This window comes from Doryrhamphus excisus, chromosome 16 (assembly GCF_030265055.1).
Source record: "Doryrhamphus excisus isolate RoL2022-K1 chromosome 16, RoL_Dexc_1.0, whole genome shotgun sequence".
In the NCBI taxonomy this organism is placed as follows: Eukaryota; Metazoa; Chordata; class Actinopteri; order Syngnathiformes; family Syngnathidae; genus Doryrhamphus; species Doryrhamphus excisus.
In genome coordinates this window covers 6,105,080-6,125,042 of record NC_080481.1, presented here as the reverse complement: position 1 = coordinate 6,125,042, position 19,963 = coordinate 6,105,080, and the positions used below count along the sequence as shown (strand labels likewise).

The window sequence follows — 19,963 nt, the reverse complement described above, 5'->3', positions numbered from 1 at the left end:
TTTAATAAACGATAATACAGTAGATAAATTATTAAGAGCTACGTTGAGAATTAAAACTTTATTGACAAGTGACACGTGATGGCTCCGTTCACGATCCTATAGGGTTAGATTTTGGAGCATGGTATCTTAGGTATCGATATTTCAGTATCGGTCACATCACGACTTGACTCAAGTTTCACACTATTGGCACGCAGGCACATGCAACGCAACGCAGCCTGTAGGATGAAAGCGCATGCTCGGCTGCCGTAGGCTGCTGTTGGAGGAATTTCTTGTCAAGTGTGGAGGACTAGCTCGGACATGACGCAGCACCGCCGGGACCCAGGTAACACCCAGCTCACCTGGCTATACCCACTCAATTTCACTATTACTCATCTCTTTGCTCTTTTCCACCTATTGTCATATAACGTTACGTTCTTTTTTCGAGCTACAATAGTAGAACACTGTCATCAGAGAACTTTCTAGACTTTTGTGGTTTATCCGAGGCAGTCTCGCCAGCTTGCAGAACGTTACACAAAGTAAGATTTAGCCATGTGCAGACGTCCTTAAAAATGCATTTTCCCCCACATGATATGGTTTGTTTTCATTGGTATACAGGTTTGTTAGGTAGAATAATTCTTCATCTTCAATTTCCTATCGCATTTATATTGAGCGCTTGACCACATCCAGTCAAATCAGTGCTTGTTATACGAAATACAACTTGAAGACTTCCAAAGTTATAGACCCGAGCTTCATTTCACGATAAAAGGTTCATAGGATGTATACCAAAAAATCCACCACCTTGGTTAACAGAGTTAGTGTCTTTGAATGGAAGTGTAAACCAAGTCAGTGGCGACTATAACATCATGATTGTTACACTACGTTACTAAAAACTCCACCACTTTGGTTAACAAAGTTAGTGTCTTTGAATGGAAGTGTAAACCAAGTCAGTGGTAACTATAACATCATGATTGTTACACTACGTGACTAAAAAAAAAACTCCACCACTTTTGTTAACAAAGTTAGTGTCTTTGAATGGAAGTGTAAACCAAGTCAGTGGTAACTATAACATCATGATAGTTACACTACGTGACTAAAAACCCCACCACCTTGGTTAACAAAGTTAGTGTCCTTGAATGGAAGTGTAAACCAAGTCAGTGGCGACTATAACATCATGATTGTTACACTACTTTACTAAAAAAAACTCCACCACTTTGGTTAACAAAGTTAGTGTCTTTGAATGGAAGTGTAAACCAAGTCAGTGGCGACTATAACATCATGATTGTTACACTACTTTACTAAAAAAAAACTCCACCACTTTGGTTAACAAAGTTAGTGTCTTTGAATGGAAGTGTAAACCAAGTCAGTGGTAACTATAACATCATGATAGTTACACTATGTGACTAAAAACCCCACCACCTTGGTTAACAAAGTTAGTGTCCTTGAATGGACGTGTAAACCAAGTCAGTGGCGACTATAACATCATGATTGTTACACTACGTTACTAAAAAAAACTCCACCACTTTGGTTAACAAAGTTAGTGTCCTTGAATGGAAGTGTAAACCAAGTCAGTGGCGACTATAACATCATGATTGTTACACTACGTGACTAAAAACTTGTTAACTCACCTTGGTTAACATCGGTCCCTTCCAGAAGGTCCAACTCTAACCAAAACCGACTGGAACAAAAGCAATTATTCAATCCCATTCATTTGTTCCAGACACATTTTATACACAATAACCTGTTTTACATGCAGAAATATGAACGGACAAGTTAACTTTTAATATCACTTTTTACCTCTTTTGGAATCTCTCTAATTTTTTGTACTTGTACTACTCCTGCATGTACTAGTACTACTACAAACATAGTCTTCTCCTGCATGTACCTAGTACGACAAAGTAGTAGTCCTGCATGTACTAGTACTAGTAGTGGAAAGATAGTGTACTCCTTCCTGCAAGCACTAGTACTAGACATATAGAGGTGGTGTGTGTGTGTGTGACGATGTGGTGCGTGTGTGATGATGTGGTGTGTGTGTGTGAAGAGGTGGTGTGTGCAGCAGCAAAGCAGGTGTAGCCTGGCTGAGTCGTTAAGCGTTTCCCACGGGAAAAGGATGATGGTGATGGCATGGCGGTCATTGGTTTGCATTGACCAGCTATTTTTGCCAACTCCTTACTTTTTTGAAATTATTGTCATTATTTGTGGTTGTCAGCCATATAGAATACTATGTCATTGTTATTGTGTGCTAACGTATGTGTTAGCTAGTTATATTTTTTTCTTTTTTTGTTTCATCAATCACGTGTGTTGTATTGTTCAGCTAGTTGTTAACCTATAAAGTTAAGCCTACCCTTGAGCCAAGGTGCTCTATGCATGCAGAGTGACATTGCCATCTGCTGGACGGAGTTAGAACCACGAGTCATTCAGCCCATCCCTTCCCATGTGAATGTGCCTTATGTAAAAAAACAAAACAAAACAAATAGATGGCGCCAAATCCTTCTGTTCTGCTTTGAAATTCACTCTCATTAGTCCAATTCCACCAAGTAGGATTCCCTCTTTAGAAGTGGAATATTTTGACAGTCACTGCATGAAAAACCCATTTACCATCTTCTACATACACTTTTTAACATGCTTAGAGGCCTCTATGAAATGGCGATGAACATCCACATAGTCACCTTTACGCTCATATTACCCAAGAAAGTAGATAACATAAGACATGGAAAACCTGTTTACCACCTTCTACATACACCTAACAGGAGTAGAGCCCTCTAGATATGAAATAACACCCCCAGAGTCACCTTTACACTCCTATTACCCAATATAGTAGGTATCATAATAAATAAATTAAAAGATACATAGAAAACCTGTTTACCGGGCGGCACGGCGGTCGAGTGGTTAGCGCGCAGACCTCAGCGCGCGCAGACCTCACAGCTAGGAGACCAGGGTTCAATTCCACCCTCGGCCATCTCTGTGTGGAGTTTGCATGTTCTCCCCACTACTCCGTAACATGCATGCTAGGTTAATTGGCCATTCCAAATTGTCCATAGGTATGAATGTGGGTGGGAATGGTTGTTTGTCTATATGTGCCCTGTGATTGGCTGGCCACCAGTCCAGGGTGTACCCCGCCTCTCGCCCAAAGACAGCTGGGATAGGCTCCAGCACCCCCGCGACCCTTGTGAGGAAAAGCGGTAGAAAATGAATGAATGAATGAACCTGTTTACCACTTTCTACATACACCTAACAGGAGTAGAGCCCTCTAGATATGAAATAACACCCCCAGAGTCACCTTTACACTCCTATTACCCAATATAGTAGACATCATAAGAGAATATGGTGAGTGAGGACTTATATGATGTACTATGATGTATGTAAATAAACCACATGGAGTACATTTGACTGTATATCTTCCCCGTGTCTTCTCCCCAGCATCATCATTTGGCTGGATGATCTTCCTCATCCTGCTGCTGTCATCACGAGCCGATGGCCAAGGTTGGTCACTCCAACATCTTCACCCCGTTAGAGCTTTGCCTTTGCGGTGGTGGTCTTCTCTAACCTCCTGGGGGAAATCTTATTGTCTGTTTCTCCACTTGAAAGCCTACGTGGAGCTTTGAGACGGTCTGAGGGGGATCTTCTCATGGTATAGTATGTATGGACCTCGCCCTTTGCCCTCATGCTCCATCCATGACCCGCCCGATGTTACATTCAAACACTGGAACTCTATCACAGCCTTTGACCCCTCAGGCCCCAGCCAGCATCCTCTTCCTGTTTCTTGAGGGACGGGAGGACAGGGTGTGCTTTGTGGGGGAGGGAAAGGACAGGCAGAGACATGAAAGATGCTGCTTGTTAAGGGAAAGTCCTGCTTGGAAATCATGCAAATGAAGACACAAAGACACGGATGTCTTCTTTACGTCTCTGTCAAGGTCGTCTCAAGCTGACGGTGCTGTCTGAAGACAGACTGCAGATGAAGTGGAAGGAGGCTGATAGTCCCGTTCAGGCCTACAAGGTCCGAGTCAGGTCCATCTCAGGTGAGAGCCGTGCTCCGCTCCTTTCATGTGTAGAATACGGCCTCAGTGCTGAGTGACGTCCCACGCTGTCCCGACCCCACTGCCGTCGCAGACCTGCCCCAGCCCGAGCTCATGCTGACCACCACACGGGCCCGCGCCACCGTGGCAGGTCTGGATCCGGGTCAGGAGTACGCCCTCCAGGTCCTCGTGCTCCACGGGACCTCCGAGAAACTTCTGGCAAAGCGACGATTCACCTGTAAGACAAAAAAAAGACGAGAAGATTGTTGCTTCCTCACTCCTTCAACGCACGTCACACCTGCACACTTTAATAAACACTAATAAATACCTTTTATACTACGTACATACTACCGCATTACTGCTCCATACTACTGCTACTACTCCATACTACTCCTACATACTACTACTGTATATTAGTATTTCTCTACACTACTTGTACATACTATTACTAGTAGTACTACCACTACTACGACACATTACTACTATATATAGTATTTCTCTAAATATCTCATACATACTATTACTGGTAGTACTACTCCATACTACTACTACTCAATACTACTACATGTAGTACTAGTCCACACTACTACTTGTAGTACTACTCCATACTACTACTAGTGCTACTAATACTACTACTACTACTACTACAACACAGTATTACTACATACATACTACATACTACTCCTACATACTACTACTAGTAGTACTACTACATGCCACAACATACTACTACCACTACATACTTGTATTACTACAGCTACTCAATACTACTGCTTGTAGTTCTAATCCATACTACTACTTCTCTCTAATACTACTATTGCTACTAATACTACATAGCATTACTCCATCATACTTCTACACACTACTACAAGTAATACTACTATTAGTAGTACTAGTACATACTGCTACTCCATACCACTATTACATACTACTAGTTCTATATAGTCCTACTAGTAGTAGTGGTACTACTGCATAATACATAGCCAGTACATGTGTGCTGCCATGCTATTTGTACATAGTAGTAATATTGACAAGTACAGCTATATTCCTACTTCTTGGTATTTGTCACCAATGTACCGCAGTCTTGTACTTGTACTTTGTCTTCATTGGAGTACTAGCACTCCCAGGTAAGTCTTGTTTTTCTTTGTACTTTGTTAACACGCACTGCAAAGAAGTACTCTTACTACTGATGAAAACGCTTCTTTGGCATGGTGGGACCTTTACAGACTTTCTTATCTCACCTGTTGTTGCACTTCAGTGGAAGGTCTGCGTGAGGAGGAGATGGTCCGCAGCGGCCAGAGGAGGAAGTTGCTGCCTGGTGGGTCGGGATCTGGAGACCTGGACGACGTGACGGAGGCTGTGGCGGGTCTTCCTACGGTCCTATATCCGGACGGGAATGCAGGTAAGGTCCATCGTGACTTCATCTACACCACGCTCTCCTTTCTTTCAGCTCCATGACAGTTTACTTTACAACATACCTTCCTGCCTTTTTTCTCCTCATGACTCCTGTGGATATCTCAGGCAATGATAGAAAATATACATTAATTCCTCCTTTATGGCACCCAAACATGATGCCTGAATTTCCACAACGTAGGATTCCTTTTTTATATATGGAATACTTCTGTATCTGGAAGAATGAATGATTAGTTCATTGTTATTTGTATTGTGCATGGTGCCTGTTCCACGCCGCAATTACTGACACCTAGTGGCCACTGTAGAATTCCACATTGTATGTTAGCTCATTCACTGACTTTTATGCTTGAAAATGGTTAGTTTAGGCTATAATGATGCATAACATCTGCTTAACTTTTCATGTTTTTGACTAATAATAGGTGAAACAGCCACCCTTTGTTCATAAATCCCGTATGACCTTTCCCTGCCAGAGCCACCAACCCTACAACCCTCCCCTCCGCCCATGGACGAGACCCCAGACAAAGAGAAGAGGAAGCGGAAGAAGGACAGAGAGCGTTCCAAAGTGGACACCAAGGAGGAACAGGAGACGTCAGCAGAGATACCTTCCCCTACTCCGCCACTTCCAGGTACTCCTACACGCATCGAGCATCCGTAGTGTGTGCTCAAATCAGGCAGCAAGTCTTGGGAGCAGGAGGTGCTGATGACTGTGTTTACACAAAACAAGCTTAATGAAAAGCCACGCTGGCCTGCAGGGAACATCTGTCGTCTGGAATTCAAGGGAACATGTATTTACACCCAGCCTTGGGGGGTGGGGGGTGGGGTGTGGGGGGTCATACAGACATCATACACGTGCAAGTGCAAACGTGCACGGCTACTACTACTACTACAAACAGGGTGAGAAAGTCAGGGAAGAAGGTGACATGGAGTATGTGAATGAATGATATTTCTAGTGTACTTCTCCCCTAATGCTGGCTGTTTTTTATTTCAGGTGGCGGTACAAGGAAGCCGTTGGCATGTGACACTGACGCGGTGGCGGACATCGTGTTCTTGGTGGACGGCTCGTGGAGCATCGGACGCACAAACTTCAGGCGGGTGCGGGACTTCTTGGAGGGACTGATGACTCCCTTCCGCATCGGGCCCAACCACGTTCAGATTGGTGAGGCTCGTAACAGGGCACACACATTCAGAGTTCGCCATACTGTCAGTCAATATGCAGTTGAAAACGTTCTTCCTCTGTTGGTAGTAATGATGTCCATCACAGGAACAAGCAGAAGGACTTGCCATAAGTACTGTTGTGCACGTTTCTTCCAGGGCTGAGCCAGTACAGCGGAGACCCTCGGACAGAGTGGCATCTCAACAACTTCACCAGCAGAGAGCAGTTGGTGGAGGCAGTCAGGAGTTTCAGATATAAAGGAGGAAACACGTTTACAGGTGATGTGAAACGCTTAATGGAAGCATCATGTGACGCTAACGTGCATTCACGTGTAGGCCAGGCGCTGCTTCACGTGATGGAGGAGAACATGAGGGCCGAGGCAGGCGCCAGGCCGGACACACCCTTTTTCCTGGTGCTCCTGACTGACGGCAAATCTCAGGATGACGCCGTCGCGGCCGCAAAGCGACTGAAGAGTGCGGGTGTGGAGATCCTGGCTGTAGGTGAGATGAGTGTGGTGTATGTACACGTTGTTACACTGCTTCTTTGTGTTTCTCTTCGTCATCGTGCCGTCATCATGCCGTCATCCTCGGGGTCTCGGGGGTGAGGGAAGGATGGAAAGTGAGATGGACACTTTGGTGCGGTGCTCTGAAGATGGAGCCGAGCCCAAAGGCAAAGCTCTCAATTTCTACAGTCATGAGCTTTGGGTAGCGAGCAAAAGGCCAAGATGGCGGGAATAAGCGTAGAGTGGCTGGGCTCTCCCTTAGAGATAAGGTGAGAAGCACTGTCTCAGAGTAGGACAGTGGAGCCAGATGAGAGCTGAGATAGCTCAAGCATATGGTCAGGAGCCCTCCCGGGGAAGGACCCAGGGTACACTGGATAGACCGTAGTGGTTTTTACATACAGTACATACAGTAAATGATGCACTTGGCATGCAGTTAGGAGCAGTGTTTACATCTAGTGCACAACAACAGCACACATGTTGTTCCTGCATGGGTATGCATTATCAGCAGCACTTCCTGCATCTGTGGAACAGTCCTGGTATGATTTGTCCCATGTGACACCGCCCACCAGCAGACATCACCCCCACCAGCTTCATGAATTAGAACATACAAGTTCAATGTTGAAGTGCAGAGGAGTTTGTGGCAGAAAGAAAGGTCAGCGTGTGTGCAAAGAGCAGGAAGGAGGCAATAAGGTGTAAAAAAAAGGGGGTAGCTGTAGGGGACGCGGCTTCGGGCTGGGTGATCACTCATTGAAGTTCCAACAGGATCCAAGAGGCGGTGCAGTTTTCCTGGCTTCAGTCAGCATGTATTCTTTCTCTGCACTGTCTTGTTTCTTCTGAAGTCCCGCCTCTCTGCACTGGCTGACTGTGACGAGATCGATCACTCCTCTTTATTGTCATACGGTATGTGCTGGACATGAAGGTGTATTTGTGGTGAAATGCAGGCGTGAAGAATGCAGATGAAGCCGAGTTGAGGCACGTAGCATCTGAGCCTGTGGACCTGAACGTCTACAACGTCAACGACTTCCCTCTGCTCAGCAAACTGGTGGCCCGACTGGTTCACATCCTGTGTGGGCGCATTGAAGATCATGGCATCCTAAAGCGTAAAATACTTTTTTACACCAACACTCATACTTGAAAAACATACAATAAACTGAGACACTTTTCTTCTGGCTCCTTGTGGACTTTGAATGCATCTCTTGTGGCTCCAGACGTAGAACCAGAGCCCACGGTAGACCCAGCTATCTCCTACCCCAGTCCCACGGAGCTCCGCTTCTCCGAGCTGGGCTCCAGAGAGGTGAGGTTACATTGGAGCAACCCCGCTGAGCCGGTCCGACAGTACCGGGTGGTTTACCACAGCGCAGAGGGACAAAGTCCTCAGGAGGTCAGAGACTTGACACTGCTGGTTTGCTAGCAAGAAACTTCATGAGTTATATTTCTGTCTTGCTTTCTTTGCTCCTCAGGTGGTGCTGGCTGGCTCCCAGTCCTCCGTGCAGCTACAGGGCCTGGCCTCTCAGACGCTGTATCACGTGTCTATTTTCCCCGTGTACGACGACCACGTTGGCCTCGCACTCAGAGGAACTGTCACCACACGTGAGTCTGACACGGCTTCACGTTACGCAACATATTTCCCCGGAGGCTGATGTTGCTCTCCTGCCTCAGTGCCACTGGCCATGCCGAGTAGCCTGGAGGTGACGCCGTCCTCCTACAACGCGCTGCGAGTCAGCTGGAGTGCGACGCCCGGGGCCACGGAGTACCTGGTCCTCTACTCGGCCCTCGACCACGGAGAGCCCGACGACGCCAAAGAGGTGAGAACCCCACAAGGAAGGAAAGGAAGGTGGAAAGATCATCTTAGAATATGAGATTACAATTGATTGTACAATAACAATAATGTACTTCTTCACTGGTATTCAACCTATCATGTCAATGTGGTACATCCATTCCACACACTGTTAAATATGCAGAAGAATTGTAGTTGGAATGGGAAATCATCCTAAATGAGGAACTTATAGTTGATGCAGCTTCCCATAGATCCTGCTGAGATGGAATTCAATATCCTTTCCCACCTTCTGCATCAAACTGCTGCTCTTTGGCCCCATGGCGGGTTCTTTAGCACTGAGTAAATGGTTAGTGTCTGCTCTTTCATTTACTGTATACCGTACTGTATGCCCTCCTCTCTGAGCGTAGGAGAAATTTGGTGCGGAGAAGACCGTGTTGGAACTGAGCGGCTTACTTCCTGCCACGGACTACTCTGTCACTCTTTACGCGCTCTACCATGAAGACTCCAGCGATCCTGTCACTGCTGTGGCCAGCACCTGTAAGGCTGCTTCTGATTGGACGTTGCTCCATGGAAGCTGACGGCGCTGTCCCCCTCCTGTCTAGTTCCTCTTCCCGCCCCAGTCAGCGTGCACTTTCCCGTGGTGACCCACAGCACGCTGAGGGTGAGCTGGCTTCCTGGAGACGCAGACGCTCCCGGACACACCATCACCTACAGCACCAATCACGGCAGTGAGGTCAAGCAGGTATCTTCATGGTCCCATCATGCCTGCAACACAAGCTAATTGAGCTGCTAGCTCAGCGATGATAATAATAAATAATAAAGCTGTGAAATTGCTGTTTTCAAACCTTGCAGGTGGAGGTATCAGGACAGAACTCGGTACTGGTGCAAAACCTGTCTTCACTGTCCCGATATCAGGTGTCGGTCCAGTCCCGCTACCCTCAAGGCCTTTCTGCAGCCCTCACCAGTAACGTCAGCACCTGTAAGACACCCGGCGGCTCACACAATAAGCGTGCCCGCTCCTTACCATCTTATTCATCTTGTCTTTGTCCCACACAGTGAAGGTGCCCTCCCCGTCAGACCTGAGGGTGACCAACTTCTCCAGCGGTGACATCACGGTACGCTGGCAGGCCGCCGCCAATGACGTCATCTCCTACCTCATTAAGTGGATCTCCCTCAGTGGAGGCCACCTGAGACAGGTGAGGGACAAGCATCGGCACGCGGGAACCCCTCATTCACATCTTAAGAGCAGAATCTCCGTTTGACACTGTTGGATCTTCAGGAGGTTCTACGTCGATATTCCAAATGCAAAAAGAAGAAATGGGAGGGAGCCAAAAAAGCAGTTGAAGTGAAATAGGATGTTCATCAGCTGACCAAACAGTGACAAGCACGGCTCAAAAAAGCCGAAAATAGAAATGAAAGGTATCAAAAAGGAGTGAGTCATGAGTCGCTGTGCCAAAATGGCTTTGAGCTGTTTCCAGGAGACTAGTGGGAATGTTGCTCCAGGTGCTGAAGATGGCTTCACCTTCACTGTCTGGAAATCCATCCCCAAATGTTCTCCATCAGATTTAGATGAGGGGAAGAAGCAGGATGGTCCAAAAGAGTTGGCTTATTACTCTCTGTGATGTGTTGAAAAGGACAGTCATAACATACAGATCAGGGCCTTCAGTTATGAGCAACATCTCTACATCGGCGGTTGCCGTTTGACACCCCTGCACGACCTGAAGCTCCATTGTTCCATTGAAGGATCATCATGGGTGTGAAGTGGTTTCATGTTTGCCCAAATGAATCTTGAACGCCAGCGAGGCCACGGTGCAGCACGTTGCTTGTGTGTTTTCCAGCTGACGGTGAGTGGCGAGAGCGAGGGTGCCATCCTGGAGGGCGTGGAGGACGACGAGGAGTACCAGATCTCTCTGTCTGCGCTCTACGGGGACGGCGCTCAAAGCGAAGCCGTGGCCGTGCGCTACAGCACGAGTGAGTCATCGAGTACGACATCGTCATTGCAGCGTCTGTGACAAACACTTGCAATGAAAATCTGCTACACCACTCTCATAACCCTTCACATTATGACTTTTATTCCCATAACATTGTGACATTATTCGCATAATGTTAGCATTTTATTCCTATCATATCATGAGTGTATCCCTAAAATATTACAACTTTATTCCCATATTATTTTGACTTTTTCCCATAACATTATAATGTCATTAAGATTATGACTTTATCATCTATCGACTTTATTATTTATTATTATAACTTGCTCCCTAACATAATTTTCTCAAAATTCATCAAATTTTCCAAAAGTGACCACCTTCTTTTTTGTTTCTCATAAAAAAAATGTGAACTAAACTAAAATGACATTATGTTCCCTCATAATGTTATGACTTGAAAAATAACTTTTACTAAAAATGAGGTTGTAATATGATGATGACAACTTGACACGTGCATTATCTTAATATTTTACTTTATTGCTGGACAATAAAAAGCAGCTTTGGACATCCTTGTCTAGTAGCGTGATGCTGCCACAACAGATACGTACTGTAAATTTCTTCCTGCAGTGTCCGGTGGAGGTCCGTCCAGCGTGTCCATCTCTGAGGAGACTCCGGTCAGCTTCACGGTCAGCTGGGTCCCGCCCAACGCACACGTCCTGCGGTATCGCGTCTCCTATGCCGCGCTGACGGGCGGAGACGACCGGGACGGCGCTGTAAGGCAACTTTTAGCGGGGCCTCACATCGGTGCTTTGTCTGACAAGCCAACCTGACGGGGATGTCGTGTGCAGGTGTTGGTCCCCGGTGGACAAAAGCAGGTGGTGCTGGAATCTTTAAGGCCAGACACGAGATACAGCATCCTGGTCACCGCAGAGTACCGCAACAAGGAGGGGGGCAGTGCTTCAGCTCAGGGAAAAACCAGTGGGTCCAGATAATATTTCCACTATTCATGCTTCATCCATCTTCTACTGTATACATACGAACATATACTATGCTGTTGTCTACACGCAGCCAGTCTCCGAGTTAGCAGCGTGAGTGTGGTGCGCTCCGACCACTCCAGTATCTGTGTGTCCTGGAGAGCCGTATCCCTGGTGGACGGCTACCGTATCGTTCTTCAGTCTGCCAAAGGTAAAGATAAAAGGTGACATCACGGTGGTTGCTTGATGAGAGCGTCCCGTCGCCGCCTGCAGATAAAGCCACCGTGGAGGAAAGAGTGGACCAGAGTGTCAGCAGTCAGTGTTTCACGCAGCTGCAGCCGGACACGCTTTACCGCATCAGCGTTCACTCACTTCTCAGCTCAGCAGAGGGCGCCGCCGTCTCCATTCTTCATCCAACAGGTGTGTGTGTGTGTGTTTATGTGAAATGTAAATAATATCATCAACGGTAGTACTGTATGTACTAGCACCTGATATCTATACTGTATATCTGCCAGCTCTCGCCCCGGCTAAAATTCCACTCAACCCTCGCCTACACCCTGCTCATAACCAAGGTGACCATCATCATCATCATCATCTACTAACAAAGGCAAAGTACATCTCAACACTGTCCTCTTGTGTCCACAGTGTGTCCTGAGGTCACCATCAGAAACAGCATCGTAAAAGGCCAGACAATGAAACATGGTTCACTCCTACGCTACTGGTCCTAACACTCTTGTGACACTTCCTCTCTAGGCTTTGACATGATGGAAGCCTTCGGCCTGACTCCTAAAGATCACTCGTCTGTGGAGGGTGTCTCTGCCGAGCCTTTTGTCTTCAACATGCTGCCCGCCTACAATTTGTATCCAGACATCCAACTGATGCAGAACACAGAGTGAGAGGCCATCTGCTTGTCTGCTACACAATACCAGTAAAGCAAAGCCTGGGAACAATCTGCCAGGAACATGCCAGGAACATGCCAGGAACCTGCAACATGCAAGGAACCTGTCATGAACATGTCAGGAACCTGCAACATGTCAGGAACCTCCAACATGCAAGGAACCTGTCATGAACATGTCAGGAACCTGCAACATGCAAGGAACCTGTCAGGAACCCGCAACATGTCAGAAACCTGTCATGAACATGCCAGGAACCTGCAACATGCAAGGAACCTGTCATGAACATGTCAGGAACCTGCAACATACCAGGGACCTGTCATGAACATGCCAGGAACCTGCAACATGTCAGGAACCTGTCATGAACATGTCAGGAACCTGCAACATGTCAGAAACCTGCAACATGTCAGGAACCTGTCATGAACATGTCAGGAACCTGTCATGAACATGTCAGGAACCTGCAAGATGCAAGGAACCTGTCATGAACATGTCAAGAACCTGTCAGGAACTTGTCGTGAACATGTCAGAACCTGCAACATGTCAGGAACCTGTCACGAACATGCCAGGAACCTGCAACATGCAAGGAACCTGTCATGAACATGTTAGGAACCTGCAACATGTCAGAAACCTGTCATGAACATGCCAGGAACCTGCAACATGCAAGGAACCAGAAACATGCAAGGAACCTCTCAGGAACATGTCAGGAACCTGCAACATGCAAAGAACCTATCATGAACTTGTGAGGAACCTGCAACATGTCAGAAACCTGTCATGAACATGCCAGGAACCTGCAACATGCAAGGAACCTGTCATGAACATGTCAGGAACCTGCAACATGCAAGGAACCTGTCATGAACACGTCAGGAACCTGCAACACGTCAGGAACCTGCAACATGCCAGGAACCTGTCATGAACATGTCAGGAACCTGCAACATGTCAGAAACCTGTCATGAACATGCCAAGAACCTGCAACATGCAAGGAACCTCTCAGGAACATGTCAGGAACCTGCAACATGCAAAGAGCCTATCATGAACATGCCAGGAACCTGCAACATGCAAGGAACATGTCATGAACATGCCAAGAACCTGCAACATGCAAGGAACCTCTCAGGAACATGTCAGGAACCTGCAACATGCAAAGAGCCTATCATGAACATACCAGGAACCTGCAACATGAAAGGAACATGTCATGAACATGTCAGGGACCGGCACCATGCAAGGAACCAGAAACATGCAAGGAACCTGTCAGTAACCTTTCATGAAGGTGTCAGGAAGCTACAAAATGCAAGGGAGAAAGAAAAAGAGAAGAAAAAGCTATCCTTGCTCGCTGGCCTGAGGTGTGGTGTGGGAAGCAGATGACTCAGATGTCTTCAATGTGTCCTCCAGGTTCATCCACCCTGCCGGTTTCTCTCCCGAACACACCATCAGCATCACCTTCCGTCTGCTGCAGGGCACACCCACAGAACCCTTCGCCCTATGGCAGCTCACCGACAAACACTTCCAGCCCAAGATGGGTGTGGTGCTGGATGGTGAGTTCTTCTTCATCATCATCACAGGACACCCTCTGACAGCAGCATGTACTTCCGACTCTGCACACACTGTGTGTGTGTGTGTGTGTGTGTGTGCGTGTGTGTGCGTGTGTGTGTGTGTGTGTGTGTGTGTGCACGTGTGTGTGTGCACGTGTGTGTGTGCACGTGTGCGTGCAGCCTCCAGGAAACATCTGGTCTACTTCAGTCTGGATTACAGAGGAGAAGTGCAGGAGCTGCGCTTCGAGCAGCCGCAGGTGCACAGGATCTTCTACGGAAGCTTTCACAAGGTCAGACATTGGCAGGAGGTACAAGTACTTTTAGTAGCGCCCTAGCAATAGCGGTATTAGTAGTACACAAGCAAATAAGACCTTCTAAGGAGCACATCTAACAACAGGAAGTACTACACTCAGACAGCAACTACAGGAACTTCACATGTCACATGTAGTTGACTAGAAATACTAGTATTCGGAGTACAGAAGCAAATAAGGTGAAGTCCAAATATTTCATACGTTGGTGGGCTCATCTTCTCTTCTGTGATTGGCAGCTGCACCTGTCAGTCAGCCAGGTGGGCGTGTCCCTATCTGTGGATTGCCAGCACGTGGGGGAGAGGCCCGCCCGCCCTTTGGGCACCCTGCCCACCGACGGCTTTGAGATGTTGGGGAAGCTGGTGAAGAGTACAGGTCCAAAAAGTGGATCTGCAGCGGTACTTTGGACGTTTGATTTCCTTGATATCAACACATACAGTATATGTGTATACTAACATCCTGTATGTCTCCAGTTCCAGCTGCAGGCATTTGAGATAGTGTGTAACACAACGTGGGCTACGGAGGACACCTGCTGTGACCTGCCAGGAGCGGTCAGTAGTCTTAATAAAATCAATTGATCCCTGCACTACCCATGGCCGTATCACAGTTTTCCAAAAATAAATGAAAGATTAGCATTTGGAAATCCGGCCTATTACTAGTAAACTTGACGACAGGGGTGTTGTTTTGTTGTGTCTAGTGGGCTCTAATCATGTTAAAATTTGTATTTCCAAAATGGGAAACAGGTTTTCTATGTCATATATGTCTTATTTTCTCATATTGTATCTACAATATTGGGTAGTAGGAGTGTAAAGGTGACCATAGGGGTGTTATTTCATGTGTAGAGGGCTCTAATCATGTTCAAAGGTGTATTCAGAAGGTGGTAAACAGGTTTTCTATGTCAAATATGTCTTATTTTATCTTATTACAACTAATATACTGGGTAATAGGAGTGTAAAGGTGACCATAGGGGTGTTATTTCATGTGTAGAGGGCTCTAATCATGTTCAAGAGTGTATTTAGAAGGTGGTAAACAGGTTTTCTATACCACAACTATAAAAACAAAACTATTAATTAATACTGAGTCCTACCTTACAGAAATACCTGTACCTTATCACGGTTGAGGGTGAAACCAATTAACCACAAAGGAGGGATTACTCTAACTGCTACATCTGCCATCTAAACCCAATGCACATATACAGTGCTACCGATACTTTGATGTATGATGTAATGGCAGTATAAGTAGTATTGTAGAGTTGATGTGTGATATAAACATCCAACCCAAGTAAGTAGTGATGTGTTTTTTTTGTCAGAGAGATGAAGAAAGTTGTCCTCCTGCGGCCTACGCGTGTTTGTGTTCCTCTGAGGTTCCAGGAGCTGTCGGTTCCATGGGCCCGCCTGTACGTCTTCCCCAGTGCGGTATAATTTTAAGTCCTACATGTAAAAGCGCAAGTCGTTGTAATATCTCTTTGCTGTCAGGGCAAGCCCGGCCCCCGCGGTGTGAAAGGAGAGAAGGGTGAGCAAGGTCACAAGGTAAATAATGCCAACGTATTTGTAGTCCTATTGTATTGAATTTGGCTTAGTCATATTAGGACTTTATTGACGTGTGAATGATGATGATGCTGAAGCATGAGATGTTGCGTTGGTGGTGCAGGGGGAGATGGGGCCTCCAGGGAAAAGTGGACCTGAGGGCGGTGTTGGAGTGCTGGGCAGCAGAGGACCCAGTGGGATGGCAGCGCAAGGCAAAGCGGTGAGTACTTATGTGGAAGATGCTGGGAAAGACGGCTAACGTCCGCCTGTTCATAGGGGCCACCTGGGGAAAGAGGCCAAAAGGGGGACGCTGGAAGACCTGGACTTCAGGTGACATGATTGCAAAGTTCCCTCTATCAATCCAAACATGAACTTGCTCTTTGGTTGTAGGGTGTACCAGGACCTCCAGGCCCAAAGGGGGAAGAGGGCCCCCTCGGTCCCAAGGTGAGAAGTAAATGTGTACTGTGTCCACATGTCTTAATAAATAAAGTTGAATGCTGAATAATATCATCATAATGACCTTGCAGGGCATACGAGGCGTTGAAGGCAACATGGGACCCACTGGCCCGAATGGTCCCAGAGTAAGACTGGTGTTCATCTAAGAAACATCATATACTACCACCTCATTGCTCATACTTGACTGCAACTTACACCTTTACTTTTTCATCATATCACAATACTAGTTGATTCCATCCTTCTTACGATTTCCATATTAGGATGGTCAAATGTCTTCTTGGTGTCTTTATGAAGATTTTCCATCATTATTGACATGAAATTGTTATATCAGGACCCACTCCGGAGCAAGGCTTGGGGGGAAGGGATCACAGGGCCTTCACCCCCTCAGTAGACCCACCACCTGGGTGACTTGGTCTTTGTTTGCCTTTCTTCCAACCGGCCTAGTGGGAACTCGGACTGGGGAGTGAGGGCGGGGCGAGACCCAAGACCCAATGCTAGGAAGACCATGACTCAATGCTAGGAGGACAAAGACCCACTGCTAGGAAGACCAAGACCCAATGTTGGGAACACTAAGACCCAATGCTAAGAACACCAAGACCCAATGCTGGGAACACAAAGACCCAATGCTGGGAACACCAAGACCCAATGCTGGCAACACCAAGACCCAATGCTGGGAACACCAAGACCCAATGCTAGGAAGACTCAAGACCGACTGCTAGGAAGACCCAAGACCCACTGCTAGAAAGACCCAAGACCAAATGCTAGGAAGGCCAAAGACCCAGTGCTAGGAAGACCAAGACCCAAAGTTGGCAACACCAAGACCCAGTGCTAGGAACACCAAGACCCAGTGCTGGGAACACTAAGACCCAGTGCTGGGAACACCAAGACCCAATGCTAGGAACACCAAGGCCCAATGCTTGGAACACCAAGGCCAAATGCTAGGAAGACCAAGACCCAATGCTCGGAACACCAAGACCCAATGCTCGGAACACCAAGACCCAATGCTGGCAACACCAAGACCCAATGCTGGCAACACCAAGACCCAATGCTAGGAAGACCCAAGACCCACTGCTAGGAAGACCCAAGACCCACTGCTAGGAAGACCCAATGCTAGGAAGACCAAAGACCCAGTGCTAGGAAGACCAAGACCCGAAGTTGGGAACACCAAGACCCAATGCTAGGAAGCGTGAGGGTCCACTGTGGATGAATTCCATAGGAGGTATTTGACTGCTGTCAGTACTGGGGTATGTTTCTTTTCCAGGGTTTCCAGGGCATGCCAGGACACCCAGGACCCACAGGAGAGAGAGGTTACGTTGGACTGGTTGGGCCTACGGTAAGACGAGAGGGATAAGCATGAGTCATGTGTGAATTTACATGTGTGTATCATGTACAGGGTCTTCCAGGGAGTAAAGGGGAGCAAGGAGAGAAGGTAAGTATTGTGTACTAGTATGCATACTTGATGATTACATTCCTTGTCCTCGTCCTGGGTGCAGTTTTTCATCTTTTACAGGGAGAACCTCAATCCATGGCTGCCATCCTCCACATCGTCACTGAGGCCTGTCAACAACTCATTCACAGTACCTACTATGACACTATTGGCATGCTTTAGGAAGCTCAGCGTCCCCTTAAATGTGAAATATTGTCATCCGTTGGCAGCTGTAGTGTAATAAAAATAATAATGGTCGTTTTTCGTGCTGTTTGTCAGAGGAGGTGTTGAAGATGGACATGTTGATCAGTGAGATGAGCCGTAAGAAGACTCCTGTGGAGGAGCCTGCCGGTCCACCGGGGGAGCCGGGGATACCGGGTTCGAGGGGCCTGCCGGGTACCAGGGGGAATCAAGGGAATGTTGGCCCCAGAGGGAGACCTGGCAGACCTGGCTACCCTGGAGAGCAAGGTTGTGTTGTGGGTGGTCATTGCTGACATGCTGAAATATGCCAAAATACTCTGTTTACTGTTTTCACTTTGACTGCAGACATTTCAGATCATTCATTGGGGTGTTACTAGGAACGGTTACGGTATGTCATATGTCATGGGTTGTCTCTTTGTGCTTGACAGGAAGACCAGGAATGCCAGGGGGGAAAGGTGATGCAGGAGTTAACATCCAGGGGCCTTCAGGGGTGAAAGGTTATGCAGGTAGCGTTTACTTTCCCTGGGTATTATACGTATTTTATATGCCATGCCTCCTTACAATATGGCGTCTACTCTGTGTGTGTCTGCAGGTCCTCCGGGTGAGTCCAAGGTGGGAAGCCAGGGTCCCAAAGGACAAGATGGAAAGCCGGGACCCCCAGGGATCAATGGACCCCCTGGCCAACCGGGAGAGATGGGACCTCCTGGAGTGTGTGACAGCAGTGGAGGCTGCCTCAGAGCTCCTCAGCAGACAGGTTGGACACTCTTCCACCTTCCACCTCATACAGTACAGTCACAAATAGTGTATCACCGGCGGAGCGTTTCTATGTGCCCTTCTGTCCATCAAACCATCCTCCTTTTTCTACCTTTTGGGTTGGTATGACAAAAAGAGGGAGCAGCATATCTTGCAGCAGCTGAAACCCTCCTTCACAGGTGGTGGAGCTCTTCTTAACTCTTGTTTGTTTCCCTCCTCCTCTTTGCCACAGAAGACCCCTACTATGGCTACCAGCCTTGAGTGGACATTTCGGACCTCTGTGCTGCCTCGGTGAAGAAGCTATTGGACTGATGCAGAATAAAAGCAGAAGGACCTGTCTGTCCTATCCTGAGGATGAGGCGGAGGTGTTATGGTCTCAACAAGGAATAGTGGTGCTGTTCAATCAATACCGTATCTTCCCACTTCATCAGTCTTATACACTCTGTTCGCACTGAAACCCTTTCTACTGATGTTTATGTAGACATGCACTGTATTGATGTATCTCCTTTTCCTTTTCTATCCAAACCTGAACTGCCTCAAACAGTGAACTTTTTATTTTACCATGCATGGTACAAAAAATGACTGTGAGTATGTTGTACATGACAATATATAGAAATGTTATTATGTTGACTGTATACACTTATTCATGTATGTGCTTTTGTAAGTATCTTCATCCTTTTTTACATGTTTCAATGAATAATAAAAGTTGTATTATTATTTATACATTATTTATATATATAAGATTTATTTCACTCGCAGGTTTACCAAAAGACTTTGGTCTTTCCTTTGTAACACCGCGAATGTATTTTTGGCAATAATGCCGTTAGTAGCGGCCTCAGCTGGGCTCCATGACGGACCGTGTCTGACAAACCGTTGTTTCCAGTCGTGTCTATTTTGGAAGCGCACAGTCGGTAATGACAACCGCTCATCAAGTCAAGCGAAATTATTCATTTTGTTTCCGGTTCAAACAATTTTTTAACAACAGAGATGATCTCCTTGGGTTTAATTAGAATTATGCATTCCGCATTGTAATTAAATTGCTCCCCATGTTACGACTGGTGTCAGTGTTTCGAGCAAATCAATTTTGCTCATGAACATTACGGTATATTATTCTGAAAGTACTATATCGGAAGTT

The 19,963-nt window shown here is 46.8% G+C and overlaps 1 protein-coding gene across 5 annotated transcripts; it reads left to right on the top strand.

Annotated features, from left to right (window-relative positions):
• The first annotated feature begins 179 nt into the window (after positions 1 to 179).
• On the top strand, positions 180 to 19,506 carry LOC131104308 (collagen alpha-1(XIV) chain). 5 transcript variants are annotated; one of them, XM_058051343.1, is made up of 43 exons: positions 233 to 322; positions 3,397 to 3,459; positions 3,565 to 3,612; positions 3,697 to 3,995; positions 4,087 to 4,230; positions 5,251 to 5,394; positions 5,876 to 6,031; positions 6,394 to 6,561; positions 6,717 to 6,836; positions 6,894 to 7,058; positions 8,002 to 8,160; positions 8,269 to 8,441; positions 8,521 to 8,650; positions 8,720 to 8,865; positions 9,245 to 9,374; positions 9,440 to 9,579; positions 9,690 to 9,816; positions 9,894 to 10,033; positions 10,676 to 10,808; positions 11,393 to 11,538; positions 11,614 to 11,743; positions 11,834 to 11,950; positions 12,013 to 12,159; positions 12,255 to 12,311; positions 12,385 to 12,423; positions 12,493 to 12,631; positions 14,019 to 14,161; positions 14,339 to 14,448; positions 14,706 to 14,864; positions 14,940 to 15,017; positions 15,776 to 15,862; positions 15,942 to 15,995; positions 16,117 to 16,212; positions 16,269 to 16,322; positions 16,383 to 16,436; positions 16,520 to 16,573; positions 17,710 to 17,781; positions 17,842 to 17,877; positions 17,959 to 18,025; positions 18,154 to 18,342; positions 18,504 to 18,581; positions 18,668 to 18,829; positions 19,061 to 19,506. In XM_058051343.1, exons 4-43 carry the CDS (start codon positions 3,866 to 3,868, stop codon positions 19,087 to 19,089), a joined length of 4,602 nt encoding a protein of 1,533 aa, XP_057907326.1. In that variant the 5' UTR covers positions 233 to 322; positions 3,397 to 3,459; positions 3,565 to 3,612; positions 3,697 to 3,865; the 3' UTR covers positions 19,090 to 19,506. The 5 variants fall into 5 exon arrangements, with proteins under 5 accessions (XP_057907327.1, XP_057907324.1, XP_057907323.1 ...); XM_058051341.1 differs by lacking the exon at positions 3,565 to 3,612 and having other exon boundaries at positions 182 to 322; positions 3,891 to 3,995; positions 19,064 to 19,506; XM_058051340.1 differs by lacking the exon at positions 3,565 to 3,612 and having other exon boundaries at positions 182 to 322; positions 3,891 to 3,995.
• Positions 19,507 to 19,963: the final 457 nt, after the last annotated feature.